General features: G+C 45.2%; 1 protein-coding gene across 2 annotated transcripts in view; it reads right to left on the bottom strand.

Annotated features, from left to right (window-relative positions):
• Nucleotides 1–21,440, bottom strand: part of LOC144114887 (cell division cycle and apoptosis regulator protein 1-like) — a 145,576-nt gene that overhangs the window by 75,431 nt on the left and 48,705 nt on the right. For both annotated transcript variants that reach the window (XM_077648894.1, XM_077648895.1), the window contains 2 exons: nt 13,856–14,113; nt 3,889–4,150 (listed from right to left, as the gene is read on the bottom strand). In XM_077648894.1, coding sequence (XP_077505020.1) covers nt 3,889–4,150; nt 13,856–14,113 — 520 coding nt within the window. The remainder of the gene's footprint in view (nt 1–3,888; nt 4,151–13,855; nt 14,114–21,440) is intronic.

The following is a 21,440-nucleotide window of genomic DNA, read 5'->3' as shown; positions in this document are numbered from 1 at the left end:
TCATCATTTCAGCATCTAGCAGCTACCACGAGTCACAGAAGGAATTCAAGAATAAAAAAAGCTTCCAATGAGCACGAAAAGAAGAGGCAGTTGCAGCCTTAGTACTTATTTGCGCACTGCTCTTTGTTAATCAAAGGAAAAGCACATTGAAACCAATTGTTACACTCTGCGAGGCATGCATGCACAACGCTGTTTGAGTATAATAGACAGTTTTGGTTACATTTGTAGAAGCAGATAAAATCATGGTTAGCTACAATATCCCCTTAAATGGGTTGAGAAAGCAAATTTTTAGGCTGTTAAAAGCTTCTTATGGGCTTCCTCTTTACGTAAGGTCACCCACGGCGAAGTACTCGACGCAACAAATGCATAAAATATATTTTCGTTCAGCTCCAAAGAGTCCTTAAATGCTTTTTCTCACGATCGAGAGCCATCGCTGTTGCAATAGTTCGCGACGCATAACCTTGGGAAAGATATCTGCGAATATTAGTGATAGCACAGCATAGTAGTGTGATGTACTATGAACAGCGACACGCGACATCGACCAGGCACTGAGTCAACAACTCGGTGGTCGATGGGCTGATTGGCAAATATATATGTGTTTTGCCCCTATCGAAACGCGGCCGCTGCGGCCAGGTTCAAACCCGTGAACTCCGGCTCAGTAGCCGAGCGCCCTAACCACTGATCCACCGTGGAGGTTAGGGCACTCTGCTACTGAGCCGGAGTTCCCAGGTTCAAACCCGGCCGCCGCAGCCGCGCACACCCAGCACTCAGATATTGAAACTGAAATCACTCAGCATAAATTATTTACCGTGCATATATCCTGCATCCTGGGGCAATACACAATTTAACAAGAGTATACTGAGGGGCCAGTTGGTCAGACATATTATAAATAATAATGTAGCATAAGGAAGGGACGAAGAAGGGCGGTGGCAACCGTCCTGTCTTCGCCCTTCTTCGTCCCGTCCTTATGCTACGCTTTTGTTTATAATATGCAATAAAAAATGTTTGAAACAAAGAACAAACCAACAAAAATTTGGCGACTTCATAAGCTGACTGCTGTTTCTGTTTCTGGAGTCCAGCATGTGTGTTTTCTGGCACTCTGTGCCCTGTTTAAGGTGAGTAGGACTCATTCAAAGCACTATTTCGGTTTGCTGACAGATGGCAGCACGGGTAATAAGTGACCCATTTTGCCCATGTGCCCATTAGGGGGACAAAAAAAATGAATAAAATGCTCAAATACTGAAGCATTCACTCAATACTGCATAATAATCTATTCAATTTTCATGACTATGCAGAAAACAGCGCATAAAAAAAAGACAAGAGATGATATACACAGGGTGCTGACAAGGTGGGTGAGGAAGAAAAAAAAATGAAGGGGAAGGAGAGACAGGGTGCAACGGTACAGAAGACCTGCCAACCCTACCTGTGACAAATGCTGGCTTGATTAGAGCGGCACCGAGAGCAGCAAGTGCAATCCTCGGCAGCGCCAAGGATTTAGTCCTCCTCCAGACATTACCTTCTCTGTTATGCTCTGCCTCTTCTCAGAGACACAGAGGATTGCATTCGTTATGCATTTGCCAATATAGGTGCTGCTCTAAGCAAGCTGGCAATAGTCATGTGTCAGGTTGCCCAATCTTTTTGTATTGTGTTTTATGGTACATAAGCAACTATGGTTATCATACGCCAAGCACAACAGACCAGAGGGTTTCAAACTTCAATAATTTTCTTTAAAAACCACGTATTCTTGTAGAATGTGTTCATGTGGTGTTTGCTAATGAAAGTGTGTTAATGTGAAGTCCCATACAGTGGTGTGCCATGGCGGTAGTGGATTGTGTCTTGAGGCAATATCGGGAAAAGTATCCAGTAAGGGTGTGCGAATATTGAAATTTTCGAATACGAATCGAATGCGAACATGAAGAAAAAAATGGCTTCGAATATTGAATATCTGTTCAGTACCAAAAAAATTTTAGAAAACGATGAGCAAGCAAACGCTGTTGCCCTTATTTTTCCCAAAATAGTGTATGGTCTTTGCAACTAAAATAAACAAAATTAGACTGCCTCAGTACCATATAAAAAAACATGATGTGCACAGAAATGTATACTACTTGATTAGACAGTATAACAGTATCCAAACTATAATGAGGTCATGCAAAACAATATCCATAAAATGACAAAACTGGCAACAAAAAATAACATGATGACTATTAAACCTCATTCATTCGGAGTTCAAGGAACAGGAAGAAATGTCCGGTTCATCCGAAGGCCTGTTAATAAAATTGCATGTAAGCATGTTTCTAAAATAAAATATGAGCATGTAAGCATGTTTCTCAAGTCTTCAACGGTGGGTTCATTTGTTTCTACATAGAGACTACTTATGGTAGAGCTTCTGTATGCACCAGCTGCGAGACGCAAACCCAAAGTATGGAGTGGGTCCAGTCGTTTTAGGTATGATGGTGTTGCAAACCCATACTGTATGTACCCATATCTAGGCAAGAACTTACAATGGAGCGATAACTGTGTAAAAGGCATGTCCTGTCGGACCACCAGTGATTCTGTGCGAGAACTTTGAGCAGGTTCAAAGATTTGGAGGCTTTCTTTTTTGAGGGTGTTTATATGAGGAAGGAATGTGTGTGGAATGTGGAATGTGAGGAAGTCGCGCGGGCATTTCAGCAGCGTGCCGCAAATGCTGAGGTCTCCCAGGTCACGTAGGTTCCCAAATCTCCATCTAGTGTCACAGGCTTTCTCTAAATCAAAGAAGACTGCTAGACAATGTTGTCGGTGTATAAATGCTTCTCGGACTGTGGCTGACAAGATGGTCAATGGTAGCGCATGCTTTTTTAAATCCACACGGACAGATGTTACGAAGTTACAGAACAGAACAGCCACTAATTTTTGTGTGGAAAATTTGAAAATTATTTCAATCTGCCCATGTCGCTAACTTATTTACTGTAAGCTGTACTTGTCTCTCACACGTTAATATGCTAGAGAGTGTGCTCACAATTCGGAGGTCGTCGACGTAGAAAGAATACTCGATGAACTTCGCAATTATTTTCACTACGGAGTTCATTCTTACTACGAAGACTGTGGTACTTAAAATGCACTTCTAAGGTGCACAGTCTTCTTGTGGAAAGTTCTTCGAAAGGGTGGCATCAAGACATACTCGAATGAACAGCTGAACAAAAAGTCACTCAAGCATTTCAGCATCCTGCCACGAATGCTGAGGTCTCCCAGGTCACGTAGGTTCCCATATCTCCATGTAGTGTCATAGGCTTTCTCTAAATCAAAGACTGCTAGACAGTGCTGTTGGTGTATAAATGCTTCGCGGACTGTGGCTGACAAGATGGTCAATTGTAGAGCATGCTTTTTTAAATCCACACTGACAGAAGTTACGAAGTTTACGAGATTCAAGTACAAACAATAACCTAATATTCAGAACACTTGCAAAAGATTTAGTGAGGCAGTACCCCCCCCCCCCCCCCCCTCCCAAAAAAGTTAGACCAACTTTTCCGGTCAGGACAAAGTGAACCTTTGTCATGCTCTCACTTGTTAGCTTACTTCGTGCACAGTGACAAAAAATGCTCTATTTGCAATAATATTTTTGTTGTAAGGTCACTGCATTCACTGTTTTCATGTAACATATTTGCACACACCTGGCATGCTCACACATCTTGAGGGGCACTTGTAACAAGACGTACTTTTGATAAACAAATTTTCATGGTCCCTTTTAAGTTTTTGTCTGTGTATACTGTGTATACTATGCATTGTGTGCTTTGGTGCCTTATGAAGAATAAATGCAATTTAATTTAGCAGGCTCAAATTTGAAGAACACTGAAACAGCCTCCACAGCTACCTTTGACTTTGGTGGCATGTTATCCTGAGCCCACTCACCTTGGCACTGAAGGAAAAATTGATGTCTGGGGGGTCCAATACTGCTGGTAGCAGCGTAGAATCAGACTGCACAGAGCCCACTACCGAAGGCAGTGGAGGGCAGGTGTCTTTTGGCAAGACATGGAAGCCGCAAGGGTAGTTTAGGCCAAAGGGGCGATGCAGAGGAAAGCACTCCTGCCAGCAGATGTGTGCATGAAAGAAGTCCGACGGTATATACAGGTTCGGGTAGCGCTTACGCAGGTCCACTACACCGAGCTCGCGCCTGGAAGAGAAAACATGAAAAAGAAATGTTGGGCACACTAGCCAAATCCGGCCATTGACGACACGCAATATGTACAAACTTGGTCATCCCTCTGAGCAGACCTACCAAACCAAGACATTTTCACTCAAACACAAGCAAAGTGGTTGATCTCCAATTCACTCTTCTACTGAGTTTATAGACAATGTTTTTTACCTCTTCACAAGTGTATAAGCATGGCACCTTCACTACATGTTCAACACAAAGTGGTCTGAAATAGGCATAAACCAATAAATGCATTATATTGGTGAGAGAGCAACAAAATGCACCAAAAAGTAAACTGCAATGAAATTTTCAAACAAATAGTGCACAGGAAATTGATACAGCCAGCAAGAGAAAAGCTCATCACCTCAGTTAAAACACAACATTCAGACGTGCTGCGGGACATTTTTAGAAAAAGGACCGACTGTCAATATGACGTTCCTATGCTCTAATGAAACTTGCGCAAGACAAATGGCTACACCACTAAACCAATCTTAGCATTTTGACAAACTGCATGGATTTATTGCAGAAAGACTACTCTTAGCAGGGATGGAAAGCAACTCTTTTTGCATTATCAAATTTCACAACTCCAAAAAACCTGTAGAGCAATAAGAGTATTTTTTTTTTATATTCCCAATCAGGCTTTTTTTGGCATAAGCTTTCTCAACACTTTTGTCCCTACATGCAATCTCGGAGTTTTGGGACACTTAAGAGGGCACACGGCTCTTTCGGGCCGAGAATTTGCGATAAAAATGGGTTTTTCAATTTAATCATATTCGGATTCACGAGGTCATTTTGCGCCTGACGTCGAATTTTTAGAAAGAAATAGCCAGTATTTGCTCAGTAATAGCCATTTAAATTTCCGAAGGCGCACTAGTTGCCTTTTAAATTGAGGTCAAATCATGCCTCGCCATCGCTCCCCCAACGCCGTTTTGGTCTCGTTCGAAAGCTCACACCTCCAGTTTTTTTTTTAAAACAGTAAGCAACGCTGGGATTCTTCCTTCCGTTCGCGGATAAAATGACCGCAAAGAAAACGTGCCCACCGCATTGCCATTAGGGTTATTTTTTTAACCTACACTGAGCTACACTTCGTCCAGACTCGTGTAGGCGCGTGGAGGGCGGGGCTAAAGCTATGACGTGAGGCGCTGCACTTGTCTGCACGAGTGTCAGCCAATAGCGTGATACGAGCGCCGTCGTCCTCAGGAGCAGACGACAACCACTGAATTTTTGAGTCATCGTAATTTATTATTACATAAAATGAATTAGATACTGCAGAACGTTTTTACATGGCATTTATTACGGCAGAGAAATGCAAAGGACATTTTCGTTCCCCTCAAATGGAGCGCAGCACACAAACTTGTATCGTCTACTCTGCAGATGAATGGAGCGTATCACACACCTGTCGCTAAATTTCTTGCATAGTAAGTTCATCATCAGATGAAGGGTCGATGACGGGTTCCTCGTGCAAAATACAAAGTATCCATGCTTCTGTCGTGACTAGGAGAACAGTGTTCCGAGACGAGTTGAAACCAGCGTTCTGCGGAATATGGGGTGCGACTTTCGATGGCTGTTCCTCGGTTCTGAGCCAGCGGCCTGGCCGACCGCTTTGAGGCGCCGCCGTATTAATACACAGGCGTGAAAGATGATACTGTAAGCGTAGGGACCTTCGCACTAACATACACAGATACGTGGATGACTATGTACAGAAAATACATTTTTTTTCACGTGGGTCGCTCAGCGCCGATACCAACGGAACAAAGGCTTGCCTAAACGCGAAATAGCGTTCAGCAGACTAAAATACGCACATTCAGACGTGTAAGCAGTTTTTATCTTCGTAGAAGGTAAGGTTGCCACTGTCCGTGTCGTGGGTGCACTGCCATAACGCCGCCATCGTCCAGGCGGACGAACTTCACAGACTTGCGAGGCTGCGCTGCAACCGCTCGCAGCCGCAAAATGGCGTTGCGCGTTTGAAACGCACGCCTTTTTTTTTTTCGTCTGCTAGCCTACACCTCCAAAGAAAGCAGTGTAGAAAGCGTAGTTATTGTGCTACACTACGCATAAAAGAAATACGTTCGTGTAGGTGGGCGGAGCTACACCTTCTCTACACTGGTAAAAAAAATGGACCCATGCTACACTGGCTACACTAGTGTAGCTAGTGAAGGTAAAAAAAATAACCCTATTGGTTAGAAAAGCCATGTGATCAAAACGGCGCTCTGTGATTGGGTAGGCCTCGGGTTAGGCTTGTCTGCTCCAGAAGCGCAGAGCCTATTTGAGAGAGTCTGCCGCGCGGCGCGTGTGGACGAAGTATCACCCGTTTCATCAGTTCGGCACCCGGAAACGGAGCAAATGCAAAAGGCACAAGGAACCTGGACTATCGCAGCCTCCGCAAAGCGAAGGTCAAAGTGTGGATGGCGCGCTGTCAACCGCACCGTGAATGACTGTGAAGCGCGTCGCGGACCCACGCCGTCAACAATAACGCATCTATAGTGCCGTCGCTGGCTCCACTCCCAAGCGAGAACGAAGAAAACGCTGTTCGAATTGACGCTGGAACTGACACTGCCTCAGCAGGGCGAAGGTCAAAGTGTAATTGGAGCACTGCCAACCGCATCGTGAACCGCCATGAAAGCGCGTCGCGGACCCGCGCAGTCAACAACAACGCATCTATAGTGCCGTCGCTGGCTCCACTCTCAAGCAAGAATGAAGAAAACGCTGTTTGAATTGACGCTGGAATTGACGCTGTCTCAGCAGGGCGAAGGTCAAAGTGCTGTTGGAGCGCTGCCAACCGCATCGTGAACCGCCATGAAAGCACGTCGCGGACCCACGCCGTCAACAACGACTATCGCCAGTGCCGTCACCGGATCCGCTCCCGAGCAAAAACAAAGAAAACGCTGTTCGAGTAGACGCTGGAATTGATGCAGCCTCAGCAGGGCAAAGGTCGAAGTGTGGTTGCCGCGTTGCCAACTGCGTCGTGAATGACTGCGAAGCGCATCGCGGACCAATCAGCATAAGTTGCCAATCAGCATAATTTTAAAACAATACATTTCGTCTGAGCTGCCATATAGAATTTTGCCTGGTAAAGTTTAATGTGCTGTAACTTATGTTCAAATGGGCCTAAAACATCCATTTTTGTCTTATTGCACTCAATGGAAATTCTAGATTGTCTGTATGCAGAACTTGCTGCATGTTCCAAACAAAGATTGCACAATGTTTTGAGAACAGCTTGTTTAACAGAAAAAATAAAAACATACTTGAAATCAGCATATTGAAATACATAAACTTGGTAAGTATCTATCAAAAAATAAGAAAAATAGTTCTAAGAGGGGTGTCCTCCCTTAATTGATGAAAAAAGGCACACTTGGCTCCAGATACACCCTTCAAGTTGGACAATGTTTGGCACCCCTACAAAGCTGGTTTTAGATTTTGGTTTCATGAGGTTTAATGTCGAAAAGCAACACAGCCTATGAGGGACGCTGTAGTGGAGGGCTCCGGAAAATTTATAGCGCCTGGAGTTCAACGTGCACTGACCTTGCACTGTACAAGGGCCTAGAAATCTCACAAAATAATGACAATAAAGCTTCAATAATTCAATGTTAGTTCATTTGAAATCCCAGATAACTTGGTGAATTTCTTGAGTACTTATAAAATTAGTAGCACAAATTTTATTGGCCTATTCAAGCAAACATATTGTGCCTCGGCTAATTCGAAGACCTTCGAAAGGATGAAGGGGGGAGGCAAAGTTCACGGTAGCACACATTGATGGCTTCTAGGTAGCAGGAAAGAATACTGACAAAAAGAATATATCCTCCTGCATGCCTACTCAGGGAGGTGGAGGGGTGGCACTGCCCCTTTTCCTCCATGTGCAAAACAATGGCTATGCAGAAACTGCAAAGTTGATTGCTAACTCAACTGATAATGCTGCAGCTTATAAACGGCACATTAGCTCACATTAAGCAGCACAACGCTTAATCGGACTCTATACTTCACGCACTCCTGCGCAGAAAAAGGCAACACTCAGCACATAGTGCAGTGACGTCACACCAGTCAAAGTAGGCACCCCTGTGCAGTTGAGCAGCGCGTAACCACTATCTATTAAGTGGCATCTGGCACTTATATAGAGTATAGTCAAACCCCACTACAACAAATGCCGCTACAGCGAAATTTCAGCCACAACAAAGTATTTCTGATTACCCGTCAGCAAACCATACAATGCAAAGGCAATACAATTATTTGTCCCACAACGAACAATTGCATGTGCATTGTCAGGTTTCACCAAAAGCAGCTGCCGAAGTCAGTCTGCACTATCAGTAGCGCAGCTGACCCTCTCAGCGGAATCGGAATTAATGCGTAGACAAGTGTGCATAAAGATGTGATGCAGCACCCGAGCACCTGCAATGGCTTTGCCGACAGCTCTGACTCCACGCTTGCAAATCAAGACTGTTGGTGCGAGGCGGCTTTCGGCATTTTCACTTGCTTTGCTGATGAAGGAAGGCATAACAAAAATCAGTTTTGCATTTACTGTATTTCAGTTTTAAGTTATCATGTAGAGGGATATCGACAAAAACAATTAAAATTTTATGATAAGCAGTAAAGTTCCCAAGCGCTTTTTTTGAGGTTTTAATGCTGAGTATGTTAGGCCTAGTAACACCGAGCAAGCAGCACTCAAAAGATCCGCTGTCGCTCGGAGTTCCGGTGGGCAGCACGTCATTGCAAGAAACCTGACGCCATTTAGGGTGCACTCGCCTTGCTTTTACGCCACAGGCGAGCATTGCGATAACGTTTCATTTATTTCCTTTCTGGTGAACCTGTAGGCACTGACCTAGAACAGGTACTGCTGAGTAAATGGCAGCTTGATAGTGGTTCTAGGCGGAGTCTCAACACAATGATACTCTGTCGGTGGGTTTGTACCGCGCATCGTTAAAAGTCTTCGATGAATCGGAGCAACCAAAATTCTGGCACGTTGTCGAATCCATCGACTTCAAGGTCCATGTGACCCCTATATAATGCACAGCGATGCAAACACATGCGTGCCAGGTCCGTGCCGAAATACCTCCCGGCAGCGCGGCCTCAGTACGGATTCTCACAGGACGAAAGCACGGGCACTTCTATAACTCATGCAGAAAAATAAATATTAGAGGGGGCGTTCATTAAGTGAATACGACTATTGTCCAAAATTTTCAGAGCACCATAAAAATTGCGCCACGGAACTGATTTCATAACTACGAAAGACCAAAGCTGACAGATTTTTGGAAAATAAATGTTGTCCATGAACTATCCAGTCCACTCTGTAAATGTTCTGGTCCAATTTCATGACAATGCAGCTTCCGCTTCAACATTTTTCGCGGGTCCCGTGAATATCGTTGCAGTGGAATTCAACTGTATTTTCTATTTCATGTGCACCATACGACAGAAATACGGAATTCTATCAAACTGGCGCAACTGTTGCACCTCTGATAACACAATACAGAAAAGCACAAGGACTTGCTTCACATAAAATTAAAAACATACTTGGAATCGGCATGCAAAAATACATTCCCTGGAGATTTCATTAATTTGACTTCATTAATAAACAATTTTTTTTAAGACCCCCTTCCCCCCTAAAGAACACACCCAAATACACCACACAAACTTAAAGAGACTATGCAATAAATTAATTGAGATTACGTAAAGCAGACGAGAGATAGGCATTTCATCATTCGTCACCCCAACGCAAGGATTTTTAAGCTAGCATCAATAACAACGAAGATATAGATGATTAAAAATTACGCTCCTCCTCTCCCCTAACTCGTACATGCGGGGCACCAGACAAAAATAAAGAAAACAAGTCTGGGACTGGGCCCCGCCTTTAAAAAGGTCATCAGATGACGGTCACTTTGCAACTTCCGGTTGTCGCTCCTAGCCCCCCAGCAGCAGCGTCGGCGGCATCTCTCCGGTCTCTCTTCGCCTTCCAGGATTGCGGCGCGCGTCTGGTTTCTTTGCTTGTCGTCTGTTGTAGTTAGCAGTAATAAACCCGGACCTCGAGGTGCGACTGCTCGCTCTTAAGGCCGTGATGGGCATCGAGCCCTACGCGTGCCCACGAAGAGCCCTGCGAGTGGCTCTGGAACTCCCGACAGAAGGAGGCGGCAGAGGAAAATTGAAACCATATGAGCGAAGGCAATGCCCTGGCCCGCGCTTGCCTGAGAGGGTCGCGCGGAGGCACGAGCAGACGATTTTCACTGCTACCGGAAGTGTGCCCGTGACGTCGTGGCTGCCGTGGCTCCAGCGAATGACAGCGTGTGGTGGCCTGGCGACGTCATGGTACAGTGACGTCTTCCACGATTTTAGTTCCAAAATCGGTCACTACGAGCACACCAATTGGCCCGCGAATTTTAAAAGAAACACGTTTTTTTTATTTATAATAAATTGCCGGCTCAGTTCCGAAGACTTATGCTTGGTGTGAATGCTCATTAGCATCATTTCTAAACACAGAAAACATTTACAAGCATCTTTGAATTTTTTGCATAGTCCCTTTTAGGGGGGACATGGGTCTTAGAGCTTCTTTTTTTATTTACAGACCAAATTTAATGAAACTGTACAGACTTATTCAGTTTTTTCCGCTGATTTCAAATATGCAATTCGTTTATTTCTAGGCCAATTAGTTCCTGAGATATTAATATATATCATGCCATTGTCTAATCAAACAATAGAAAAAAATGGGCCATCACAAATTTAATTTTAATACGTGGGTAGATACTACAATGTGTGAGGAATGCAACGCTAGAAGCAGTTTTCAAATTAAGCTAATGATATAGATATAGCAGCCAAATGAACTTGGTGCCCGAAGCATGGTCATTGGAGCGAGAAAAAAAACAAGAAAATAAAAAAATTGGAAGGAAAAAATTAAAAATCTGTTCCCAGCGTTGCATGCCTTATGCTTCCAGCTGCACAATGCAGAAAGAATTGTAGCTCTAGCTGCTCGAAGTGCTGAGATACACCTTGAGCAAACTTCCAACTTGACACAAAACGCAGTTTTGAGAAAATGGCAAAAAACAAGCAGAACAATATTTAATGAGGAAAAGCTATAAATATTTACATATTTACATTCAAAAAGGGCTAATAGGCACCAGGCATATAATCTGATTGGCTTTTGCCACCATCATGGCGCTTTCTTAGGGCCCGCTGCATGTTCGTGTTCTCTGCACGCTTGCGTGCTGATGCCTTCCTTCTGCGCAGGTCCTTCTCCAGCATGCGCTTTTTACTTTCATTGCTTGGATTCAAGCCCAGCTCGCTGAGGATCGCTCTTGATGCTGTCACATTTCCAGCATTGAATTTGAGAACGGCTTCAGCTACAGCAGCCTCCACCGCGAACAGTGAGGCATGGGAGTGCTTTGGAGCAAGTGCCCATACCATAGAATGTAGGCTTTCATTATTGTTCTACGTTTTGCCACACAGGCATCGCTCCAGCAGCTACTTGTCCGAGAGGCATTGATATATGGGAAGCAGGGCCTCACAAACATGGGGGGGGCAGGTTCCTGGGATGCTTTGGTGCTGGCTCTCCCCTGGCCTTTGCCGCATTTTGCTTGCACCAGGAGCTCGGCCCCGTTGGGCGAAATGTATGATTGCTTTTTGCATCATTGGATGTGATGTGATGAAATGTGGCCATCACCGCCCTCTGCATAGAATCTACATCTTTGTGGGTCTTCAGAGCCCACCCACAATAGGAGCTCATTTTGTTTATCAGATCTCCCGTTATGTTGCCCCTTCCACTGAGGCTTTTGGAGCCACAGCCTTTGTTCTTCGCTACTGCATTCCGCAAAGCAGTACCCATGCGTTTCTCCACATGGTTAACGCAGTCCTCTTTGTTTATGGGTATATAACCATACACCTTCTCTTCTTCCAACGCAAGGTAGGTCCTGCTGTCACCGTCGCAAAGTACAGTAGTGTACCGCAGGTTGTGGCGCTCGAGGGACCGCTTGAACAGGATCAGGGCAGCCTCCACTTCCATCTCTCCTGCCTTTTTCGTCGTGTTCTTTTGGCACACATGGGTGGCTGTCCACGATTCATATGAGGGGCCATCCTCATTTCGGCCCGACTCGCATAGGGCGCAGAAATTGCTCAGCACGACATAGTCAAGCCCCAAGCCACTAAACAGTTCAATTACTGCCCCGACGCCAAGGTGGGAAGTGTGCCCGCGCGTCATCCACGACCCGTCGTATGAAACGGCGATGTTGCCAGGATTACTCACATTCAGTTCTGCGTAAAGTTCGCGAACGGACTGCGCGCATTTACTGGTCAGTTTTCGTGCCGCGCGACTAGCAGCAGGCATCAGCTTGCCTTTCAGATGCGACTGCCACGTTTTTGTGTGCAGACCTCGACAGCTGATATTCATTGCCGATAAAATATCATTTAATGCCATTTGGCGATTGCCAATGGCCAGCATCGCACGTGTGGCGAGGACGTTCACGGTGAAAGGATTCACTTTCTGCGTACCTTCGACGCGCGGCAAACTCCATGTCGACGACGTGTCGCCGCAATCTTCGCACACAATGTGCAGCTTGACCGCAAGGCCATATTCACGTTCATCTCTCAATATTTTCAAACCTCCAGAGCAGGATCTGCACTTTGCGAACTCGAGCAGAGCGTTCACTGAATCCAAACACACAATCGTGAACGAAGTACCATCGTGCAGTTGAACTGCGGCGTCGTCGCTGTCAGCAAGAGGCTCCTTCTTCTGATCTGTTGCTGCCATTGCTGAAAGGTTCTCTACCAAGTCCGCTGCTTTTTTTTCGCGTTCTTCTGCTTCAGAAGGCTGTAAAAATATCGTGTCATGGCGTACGCGGCCGCTGTTGGTAACGCTTTCGGGTGTCGGGTCCGTTAGGCCTAGCGCGGCAGTGCCGGCGGCCCCGTCGCTGGGCGCGTGAAGCTCTTCTCCTTGGGCACACTGCGGTGAGGCGGTGAACAGTTTGAAGTTATCGCTCAACGAACGCTTCACCTTCTTCACGAACTGGCACCCGGCATGAAATTTTACTGACCTGCGATTCATTGCGTACTGCACCGGAGTCAACGCACAACAAAATGGCACTTGGTCTGCCGCGGCAACAACGGCCGGCGCGTCTTGCAGACGAATTCAGGCAATCCGCTAGAGCACACGTGTCAAGTGCCTTGAGTAACGAATGAGGTTGCACGTAGGACCTTTATTTTGGCGTTTTTTTTTTTCTGCAACCAATGGGCAGACGGAGACATCGGTGGCCGGAAATTAAGAGGAAAGGTCGCTCTCTCAAACGAGACCAAGATGGCTCTGATAGCATGCATAGAATAGGAGCTGCGCGTCGCGCAAAAAGTGCCGTTTTGATGCCAATTTCGGATCAGATGCAGTCGAAATCGATGGTATAAATTGGTACTGCGCGAAAACTACTGATCCTATATGCATGAAACTTCGCAGACTGGTGAAGAATAGGCAACAGATTTCAAAAATAGCATTTTCAAAAAATCAATTTTTGGCTATTTTTTTTACCTCTAAGACCCGTGTCCCCCCTAAGAGAAAAAGCACAATGAACCACTGTACACGCATGCTTTTCAGCACAGGAATCACTTTGCATGCATGACATTAGAGATTCTATACCCACACAAGGTTCATCATGTCCCACACTCTAGATATCATATGTGCTTGTGATATGAACCATTTCACAAAAGGCTGAAAGTTTACTCAACTGGTCAAGGGAGACAGCAGGAATGTCCACCACGTAGCGGGGCATCATGCGTGGCTTGCGTCGCGGAGGAGAGCCTCCCCCGCCTCGCCGAGGAGGTGACAAGGGGTGCTTGCGAGCTAAAGACGAACTGCTGCTGCCATCATGGTCTTGGCCTGACCCTCGATAGTCGCGGTCAGGGGACTGGGCTAGACCACGCAGGTCTCGGTCCCTTTCCCTGTCACGATCGCGGTCTCTTGATCGATGATCACGAATGGGTGACCTAATAAAAAAAGCGAACATCACAACGGATGACTGACTGAAGAAAGACTGTTGCTGCTATTCATATCAGTACTACACTCCTATACGTCGAAGAACTGCTGCTACTAACAGAATAACCGCAAGCAAAACAATTCCAAGTTAGATACAGCAGAAGTGATGACAACTGTGTTAGCTCTCCCCATGAACTGCTTTTACTGCAAAAGTTTTAAAATGCTGCACTGCCCTGCTCTCTGAACGAAGGTGACACATATCATAGAGCCAGCAACAAACGCCTAGATTTAAATACCTCATATTACGACCGTGATAAAGATGAGAATGCATTGTACAGAGAAGCTCTGAAGATGTTACTGATAGCAAAGGCATAAAAGACCCGCATGTTTTTGCAATAAAGTGGACTCAGTCAGTGGAGGTATACATTTTTGTGTAACAAATGACGTAGGTAAACAAGGCAGTGATAATGCCCACTAAATATGTGAAGCCAACAGTTTTATTCTTGCATCTATATAAAAATACAGTCACCACTCATGCAGGTTTGTCTGCTCATGTATTTACAGCTTCCACAGAGTTCTCGTATTGTCAAAAAATTCTGACACAGCCTGAACGGCACCAATACTTTTACTCAATTACAGCTGATGCGAGGCTCCCTTGCCATTACCATGTTTTTGTTATCTTCAAGTCAACCAATTAAGTCCCATCCCCAAACGAGATATCAAGCAGAATACAATAAGTACCACATGCAAATTCTATGCAAGAAAAAAGTCTCTAAACAATTTCTTTTCACTTTTTATTTCTTAAAGCAACATGTTAAAATTAATTCCTCACAGTTGGATACCAAACAGTACCACGGTGCTAGAAGTACTTTTGGTGATAAGACAACATGCCTCCACCATGCAGCCACCACTGAGTCACCACTCATGCAGGTTTGTCAACTCACATATTTACATCTTTCACAGAGTTCTCATATAGTCCAAAAAATTCTGACAAAGTCTGAATCACATCAATGCTTTCACTTTATTACAGCTGATGCCAGGCTCCCTTGCTAAAGTTCCCAATAAGCCAAGAGAGGGTGCCATTGTGTGATAGGCATGCTGCGCCCACCCGCCAAGCTGTTATCCTGCACATACCGTATTTACTCGCATAATGCTCGCACTCGCGTAATGCTCGCACCCCCCACATTGGCTATCAAAAATTGGAAAATTTTTTTTTCCCCACATAATCACCGCACCCCCAAAATTACTGCCGCGAGCCGTCTGCTTGTCGTAGCGATCGCCATGTATTGACTGCGGCCACAACTAACTGGCATGGTTGGGCGCGCGTGCTACTAGGCGGCGGTACTCTGCTATCATCCGCTGCCACCGCCGCTACCGCTCATCCACTCACCACCGCTACGCCATTTTGCAAAGGTGTCTCCAGCTCTCCGGTGTCTCGTAGGCCTCGTCTGCCTTGTTTGCGTGTTGCACCGTGCTCTTTGTGCCGCTTCGCCATGGGACGCTACGCAAGCTACACAGCTGCTTTTAAGCTAAAAGCGATTGAGTATGCGTTGGAACATGGCAACCGCGCCGCCAGCAGACACTTCGGCGTCAACGAGTTTTGCGTCCGGTATTGGAGACGGCAGCACGACGAACTCAAGACTGGTAAGACGCGCCGGGCCTTCCGTGGACCGAAGACTGGGAAATTTCCTGCCGTCGAATCCTCTTTACTGGAATATATCAAGGCTCGACGAGCGGATGGGTGTGCTGTGTCGATTGATTTGATACGGAACCAGGCGCTCGTAATCGCAAGAAAGCAGGGCATCCCGGTGCAAGACTTCCGCGCTAGTAACGGGTGGGCCACACAATTTATGCGGCGCAATGGACTCTCGCTCAGGAGGCAAACAGACGCTGTGCCAGCGCCTGCCCGCAGCCTATGAAGAGAAAATAGTGGACTTCCATCGATTCGTTATCAGGATCCGGCAGGAGAAAAACTTCTTGCTCTCCCAGATAGAGAACGCGGACCAAACTCCGCTGAATTTCGATTTGCCCAGCAGCAGGACAGTCGAACAGACAGGCGCTAGGACTGTGCACGTCAGGACTACAGGTGCCGAAAAACAGATGCACGGTCATGCTAGGCGTGACGGCGGATGGGCGGAAGCTCCCACCGTACGTCATTTTCAAGCGGAAGACCCTCCCGAGAGGATGCGCGTCCAAGAAAAGGGGTGGATGACCGCGGACCTTATGGTGGACTGGGTGAAGACTGTGTGGGGGCGGCGACCGGGAGCGCTTCTTTTTCCGTCGCTCCTCGTGCCTGATAGCTTTCGGGGCCATCTTCAAGAGTCGGTTCGGGCGAAGTTCAAGGAATTGCACACGGACCTGGCTGTTATACCCGGCGGCCTCACATCAATGCTACAGCCTCTTGACGTATCTTTGAACAAACCATTTAAAGATAACGTCCAGAGGCTGTACGCAGAATGGATGGCCGAAGGTGAACATGCACTGACGCGGGGTGGCAAGATCAAAAGACCGTCCGTGGAGCTGCTGTGCAGCTGGGTATCAGAGGCATGGGGGATGATTGATGTAAACATGGTGGCCAGAAGCTTCAAGAAAACAGGAATTTCGAACGCCCTGGATGCGACCGAGGACCACCTGGTGAGGGGTGAAGAAACCATCGATTCCAGTGTCGACACGGACTCTGATGAAGAGTGGAATTGCCTGCAGGACGTACGCAACGCGAGTAGTGACGGGGAGGTTGCGCACGGCAAATAAAGTGCTTTAGCAGCTTGAGCTTACGTTCACCCTGTACTTTCATAACGAAGGTAAGTTACGCTTGAAAGTAATGTTTTCGTTATATTTACAATTGCGGACCTGACAATCCTGATCTTGCACCCATTCATCTTTGCATTTAACACTCAAAAACATTTGCTTGAAAATTTTCCCCGCATAATTATCGCACCCCCAAACTTCGCATTGATTTTCAGGAAAAAAAAGTGCGAGGATTACGCGAGTAAATACGGTACTTTTTTCAGCCCAATGGCTTTGCTCTTCGTCTTGCTCTCAGTATTTTTAGAGCTTCTTTACAAAGCAAAGAAAATAATGAAGCTAAATAAAGAAAGAAGAGATATGCACAAAATAAATATATTAATGAAGAGAAAAAAAAAAGGAACAGATATCTATAAAGTTCCGTCAGGTCAAGTAACCGAAGTACATAGCACTAAAATAATGTTGTAAAATTTGTATGCAAGTTGCAATAACATTATATGTCACATTCAATGCTATAAATTAACACATAATGTTATATACGTTGTACCTTGTAAACATTAATGTTCATTGTACATTAAGTATAAAACAACACTACTCATACCATAAAAATTGGAATATAGGTCAAACTTTTTTTCAGAAAACCATGGTGAAAAGTTGACCTCCGTCTTATATACCGGTCTGTGGCGAAAAAACTACGGAAGTCTTGCAACAATGAGCGGCTGAACTCAGCAGCGTCCCTCCATCACTATCGCCATCAGTAGCAGTGCGGCATTTTGCGTTTCCGTAGTTGCAAAGCATGGAGGAAGGAAAAATTTGCAAAGCTATTTTGGCTAGAGGCTGCTTTTTCACATTTTCTTTCAAAATGAGCGGAAGCCGGCGGCAATTCACCGTCGCCTTCAAGAAAAACGCAATTGAGTACGCGGAAGCTCACGGCAATCCGGCGGGACAGCGCGAATTTGGATTATCCGAAAAGAGCATTCAGTACTGGCGGAGGCAGAAGCTGCATATTACAATTTGCAGCAACCAGAAGAAAACATTTCGTGGGCGGACTGCAGCATATCCAGAATTGGAAGGAAAGATCGCGCTGCGTGCAAAATCGCTGCCTGCGACTGCCGAATGCATCCACGTGAAAGCAGTAGAGATCGTGCGTGCCTCTAGACTCACAAAGGCGCAATTCAAGGGCTCGCCATCCTTGGCACGGCGATTCATGAACAGGAAGGGCTTTGCTCTACGGCGCCGTACCTCTGTGTGCCAGAAACAAACAAGCGGGTCGATGGGCGCGCGATACTGTTAAAAAATTTAACGGGAGTACATACGAGCAGCATTTAAATGAAAATAAATACTGTCACCATTGTGCAACCTGTCAAGTCGCATTTGTTTCAAGGTAAGGGTGTCTTTCGGTACTTTTTCCATCGGAAGAGATTTTTTTCATTTTTAGAATTGATTAGTTGGGGGGGTCGACCTATATTCCAGTCCGACCTATAGTCCGGTTTTTACGGTATATTTCAAGCACTGCCCTAGAACTTTTTTTACATGTTTGCAGTGAATATGCTCATCTAGCAGTACTTCGCAATAAATGTCTCGGATCGTGCATGCCAAAGATCGCCTGCATAGGTTCATCATTTTGTTAGAAAACTTTGCTTATTATTAGGGGTGTGCGAATATCGAAATTTTCTAATACGAATCGAATACGAATATGAAGAAAAAATGGCTTCGAATATCGAATCGAATATCTGGTCAGCACAAAAAATAAATTCAGAAAAGATAAACAAGCAAAAATTGTTGCTCATATTTTTTTCAAAATAGTGTATGGCTTTTGAAACTGAAATAAACAAAACTAGACTGCCTGAGCACCATATTAAAAAAAACATGATGTGCGCAAAAATGTATGCTACTTAACTGAACTGCATAACAGTATCCAACCTGTAATGTGGTCAGGCAAAATGCAATCCATAACATGACAAGACAGGAAACAAAAATAACAAGATGGCTAGTAAAACCTCATTAATTCGGAGTTCAATGAATCGACAGAAATTCCCAGGTTACTTGAAAAACGATTTATAAAATTACCCGCGGCCCCGAAAAAAAAAATACCGAAAATGCGATAGTTTTATGTGCGGCTCTATCGTGCAAACACCTGTAATCCCGTGACGAGCACAGAGTTTCGGCGTGCTGGAAGACATCACGAACGTAAGCAAGATGGGAACGCGCATTGACGTCGGAATGGTGAGACTGTTTCTAAAAAAAGGAAAAGAAATGACGAGCGATGTGTCAGTAATCATCTGAAAGCGGCACAGTGCTGAGATTGGACTACTGGCGAATGCGCGGGCCGACAGTTGCCATTGCAGCAAGCGAGTGGCCAAGCTCAGAAACCAAAACTACGCGGCCAGGTTATTTTTTTTTACCTAGTGACAGGGGCCCTCCGAACATTGTCAAGCCTACCATTAGGCCCATTTAAGAGGTGCATGGTTTACAGTGCACCATGCATTTACAGTGCACCATGCAATAGGCGGGATTTTTACAGGATCGCTTGCCCTGTAGTGACACCTCGACTCGCCCCTTCGGGAGCCTCACGCAAATTCTGCAAGTAGGCTTTCCCGCATAGTGTAGTTGACCAAAACAAGATGGCGGTGGTCACGCTCAGAGAGTTAAGGTGACAGAACGAATGCCATGAGTGTGGGAATTAATTAGATAGCGTATTACGGAAGGATAAAGAAATAAACTCACTTTCGCGTTGCAATTGTTAGAAGTGGGTCGACCCCCATGTAGGTTCGCTGCACATGTGGTATGTGGGAAAGCCTACTTGCGGAATTGTGCACAAGGTCAAGCCTAGCGGCATCGAAATGCGATTGATCCACGCATAAACGATGGGGAAGAAAGAGAACAGGGCCTTTATATTGTTTTCCTGGAACTTTAAACTCTATATTCAGATAATTTGCCCAGATATTGCGCTTTTGCAACAATCAGATTTACGAAAGTCGGCGCGGTATATGATCGCTGCCGAGTATTCGGGAATTTTCGAATATCATTTCTCGAATACGAATATGAACCGCATATGAAACATACTCGATTCGTATTTGAAATTTCGAATATTCGCACACCCCTACTTATTATTATTAACCATTCATCACTGTCACTCATGGGACACCTTTCAATTGTGGCTATATAAGCTTGTGTCCATGGTATCTGTTCAGAGGTGAGTGAATTGCAAGTAGTATTGGCAGTGGTGTATTGTAGACATCAATTGTCGGCCTCATTGTTTGCCCTTGCAAAGCGTGAAGTTGCGTACCTTATCAAATGGCAGGTCAGCATGCTCTAGCAAGGTTACTTAACCATTACAGAGAATGCTGTAAAATTTTTCATTATGGTTAGGGCAAGGTTATTTCATTTATTTGCAACAATTCAGAAACGTTAGAAAAAAAGACATTTACAATATCTCAACATTTCACCAAAACAAAGTATCACTGTAGTAAAGCTTCTGTGCTACCCGGGCAGTTTGTGATAAGGAACAGCATTTTCCTTTCAGTGAGAATAAGTGAAGAGACATTAGCACAGTTGTTTCAGAATCTACTTGTTTGAGCAGGGCCATTTTAGTCAATAAAAAAAAAATACCTCCAACAGGTCAGCTTGCGACAAACTACAATAAACCTCGAGATGACCCCTGCTAGTTTTGAGCATCATAGCGACCTTCATGCAAACAGTCATTTACTCAACCACCCGTTTCGTCGATATAAAACAAGAGACAGCCCATTTGAACAGAATAGACAGCTTCGTGACACACAAGTATTCCCCGAGATTTATGCTATTGCAAATCTTAGCCCATTAGGCACAATAAACAAATCATGCCCACGCTAGTCCAATGCCACAGTCTTTTCAGAGGATCGGAAAAGGTGCCCATGTTAGGAACTGCGGTCATTCATTTCTCGTTCATTTTTTGGCAGCACATTTAACTTCGAATCCTGCTGCATGTATTCACTCTACACGCGGTTCAGAATTAGGTTGTTCTCAGCCTATGTTAGGCCATAGCAAGACAAGAGGCAAGTCAAGTGATACGTTAAGCTAAACTACAAAAATATCAACACCTTTTTTCACAGTTAAAGTGTTGGCTAGGTTTCGTCTCTCTTGGCTCCAATACCCAGAAAACCTGTTTTTTCTCTTAACTTTTTTTTTTATTTCCGCCGACTTCCCCCACTAGCGTCAAAATGTTGATCCTTCAGCCTGGCAACAAGTTCCCGACTGCCCTCAATTCCCTCCTTGCCTTTTTCAACCTTGTATCCTTCTATTGGCCAGCCGTCCTTGCATCATCACAGCTTATTTTCGTTATTGTTTGCCTAAAGGTGCACAGTGTCAAGCGAGACGGCAGAAGAGACTGATCAAGGCAGCACGAGAGCTAGCTGCCAGCTAATATTATTGCACACAGCAAACCATCAGGGCAGCAGGAATTTAAAAAAAAAAGACAGCGCACAAAAGCTTACGCCCTGCTGTGCGGCAGCCCCTTTCTAATAGTTTGTCAACTCCATCGTTTTGCTGGCTATCGCTGCCAGCTTTATGACCTGTTTCCTGTGCCACCTGTTTAGCATTCAGAGAGCAAGT

Source organism: Amblyomma americanum, chromosome 1 (genome assembly GCF_052857255.1).
Source record: "Amblyomma americanum isolate KBUSLIRL-KWMA chromosome 1, ASM5285725v1, whole genome shotgun sequence".
Classification (NCBI taxonomy): Eukaryota; Metazoa; Arthropoda; class Arachnida; order Ixodida; family Ixodidae; genus Amblyomma; species Amblyomma americanum.
Note: the sequence above shows the minus strand (reverse complement) of the source record. Positions and strands in the feature narration are given on the sequence as shown.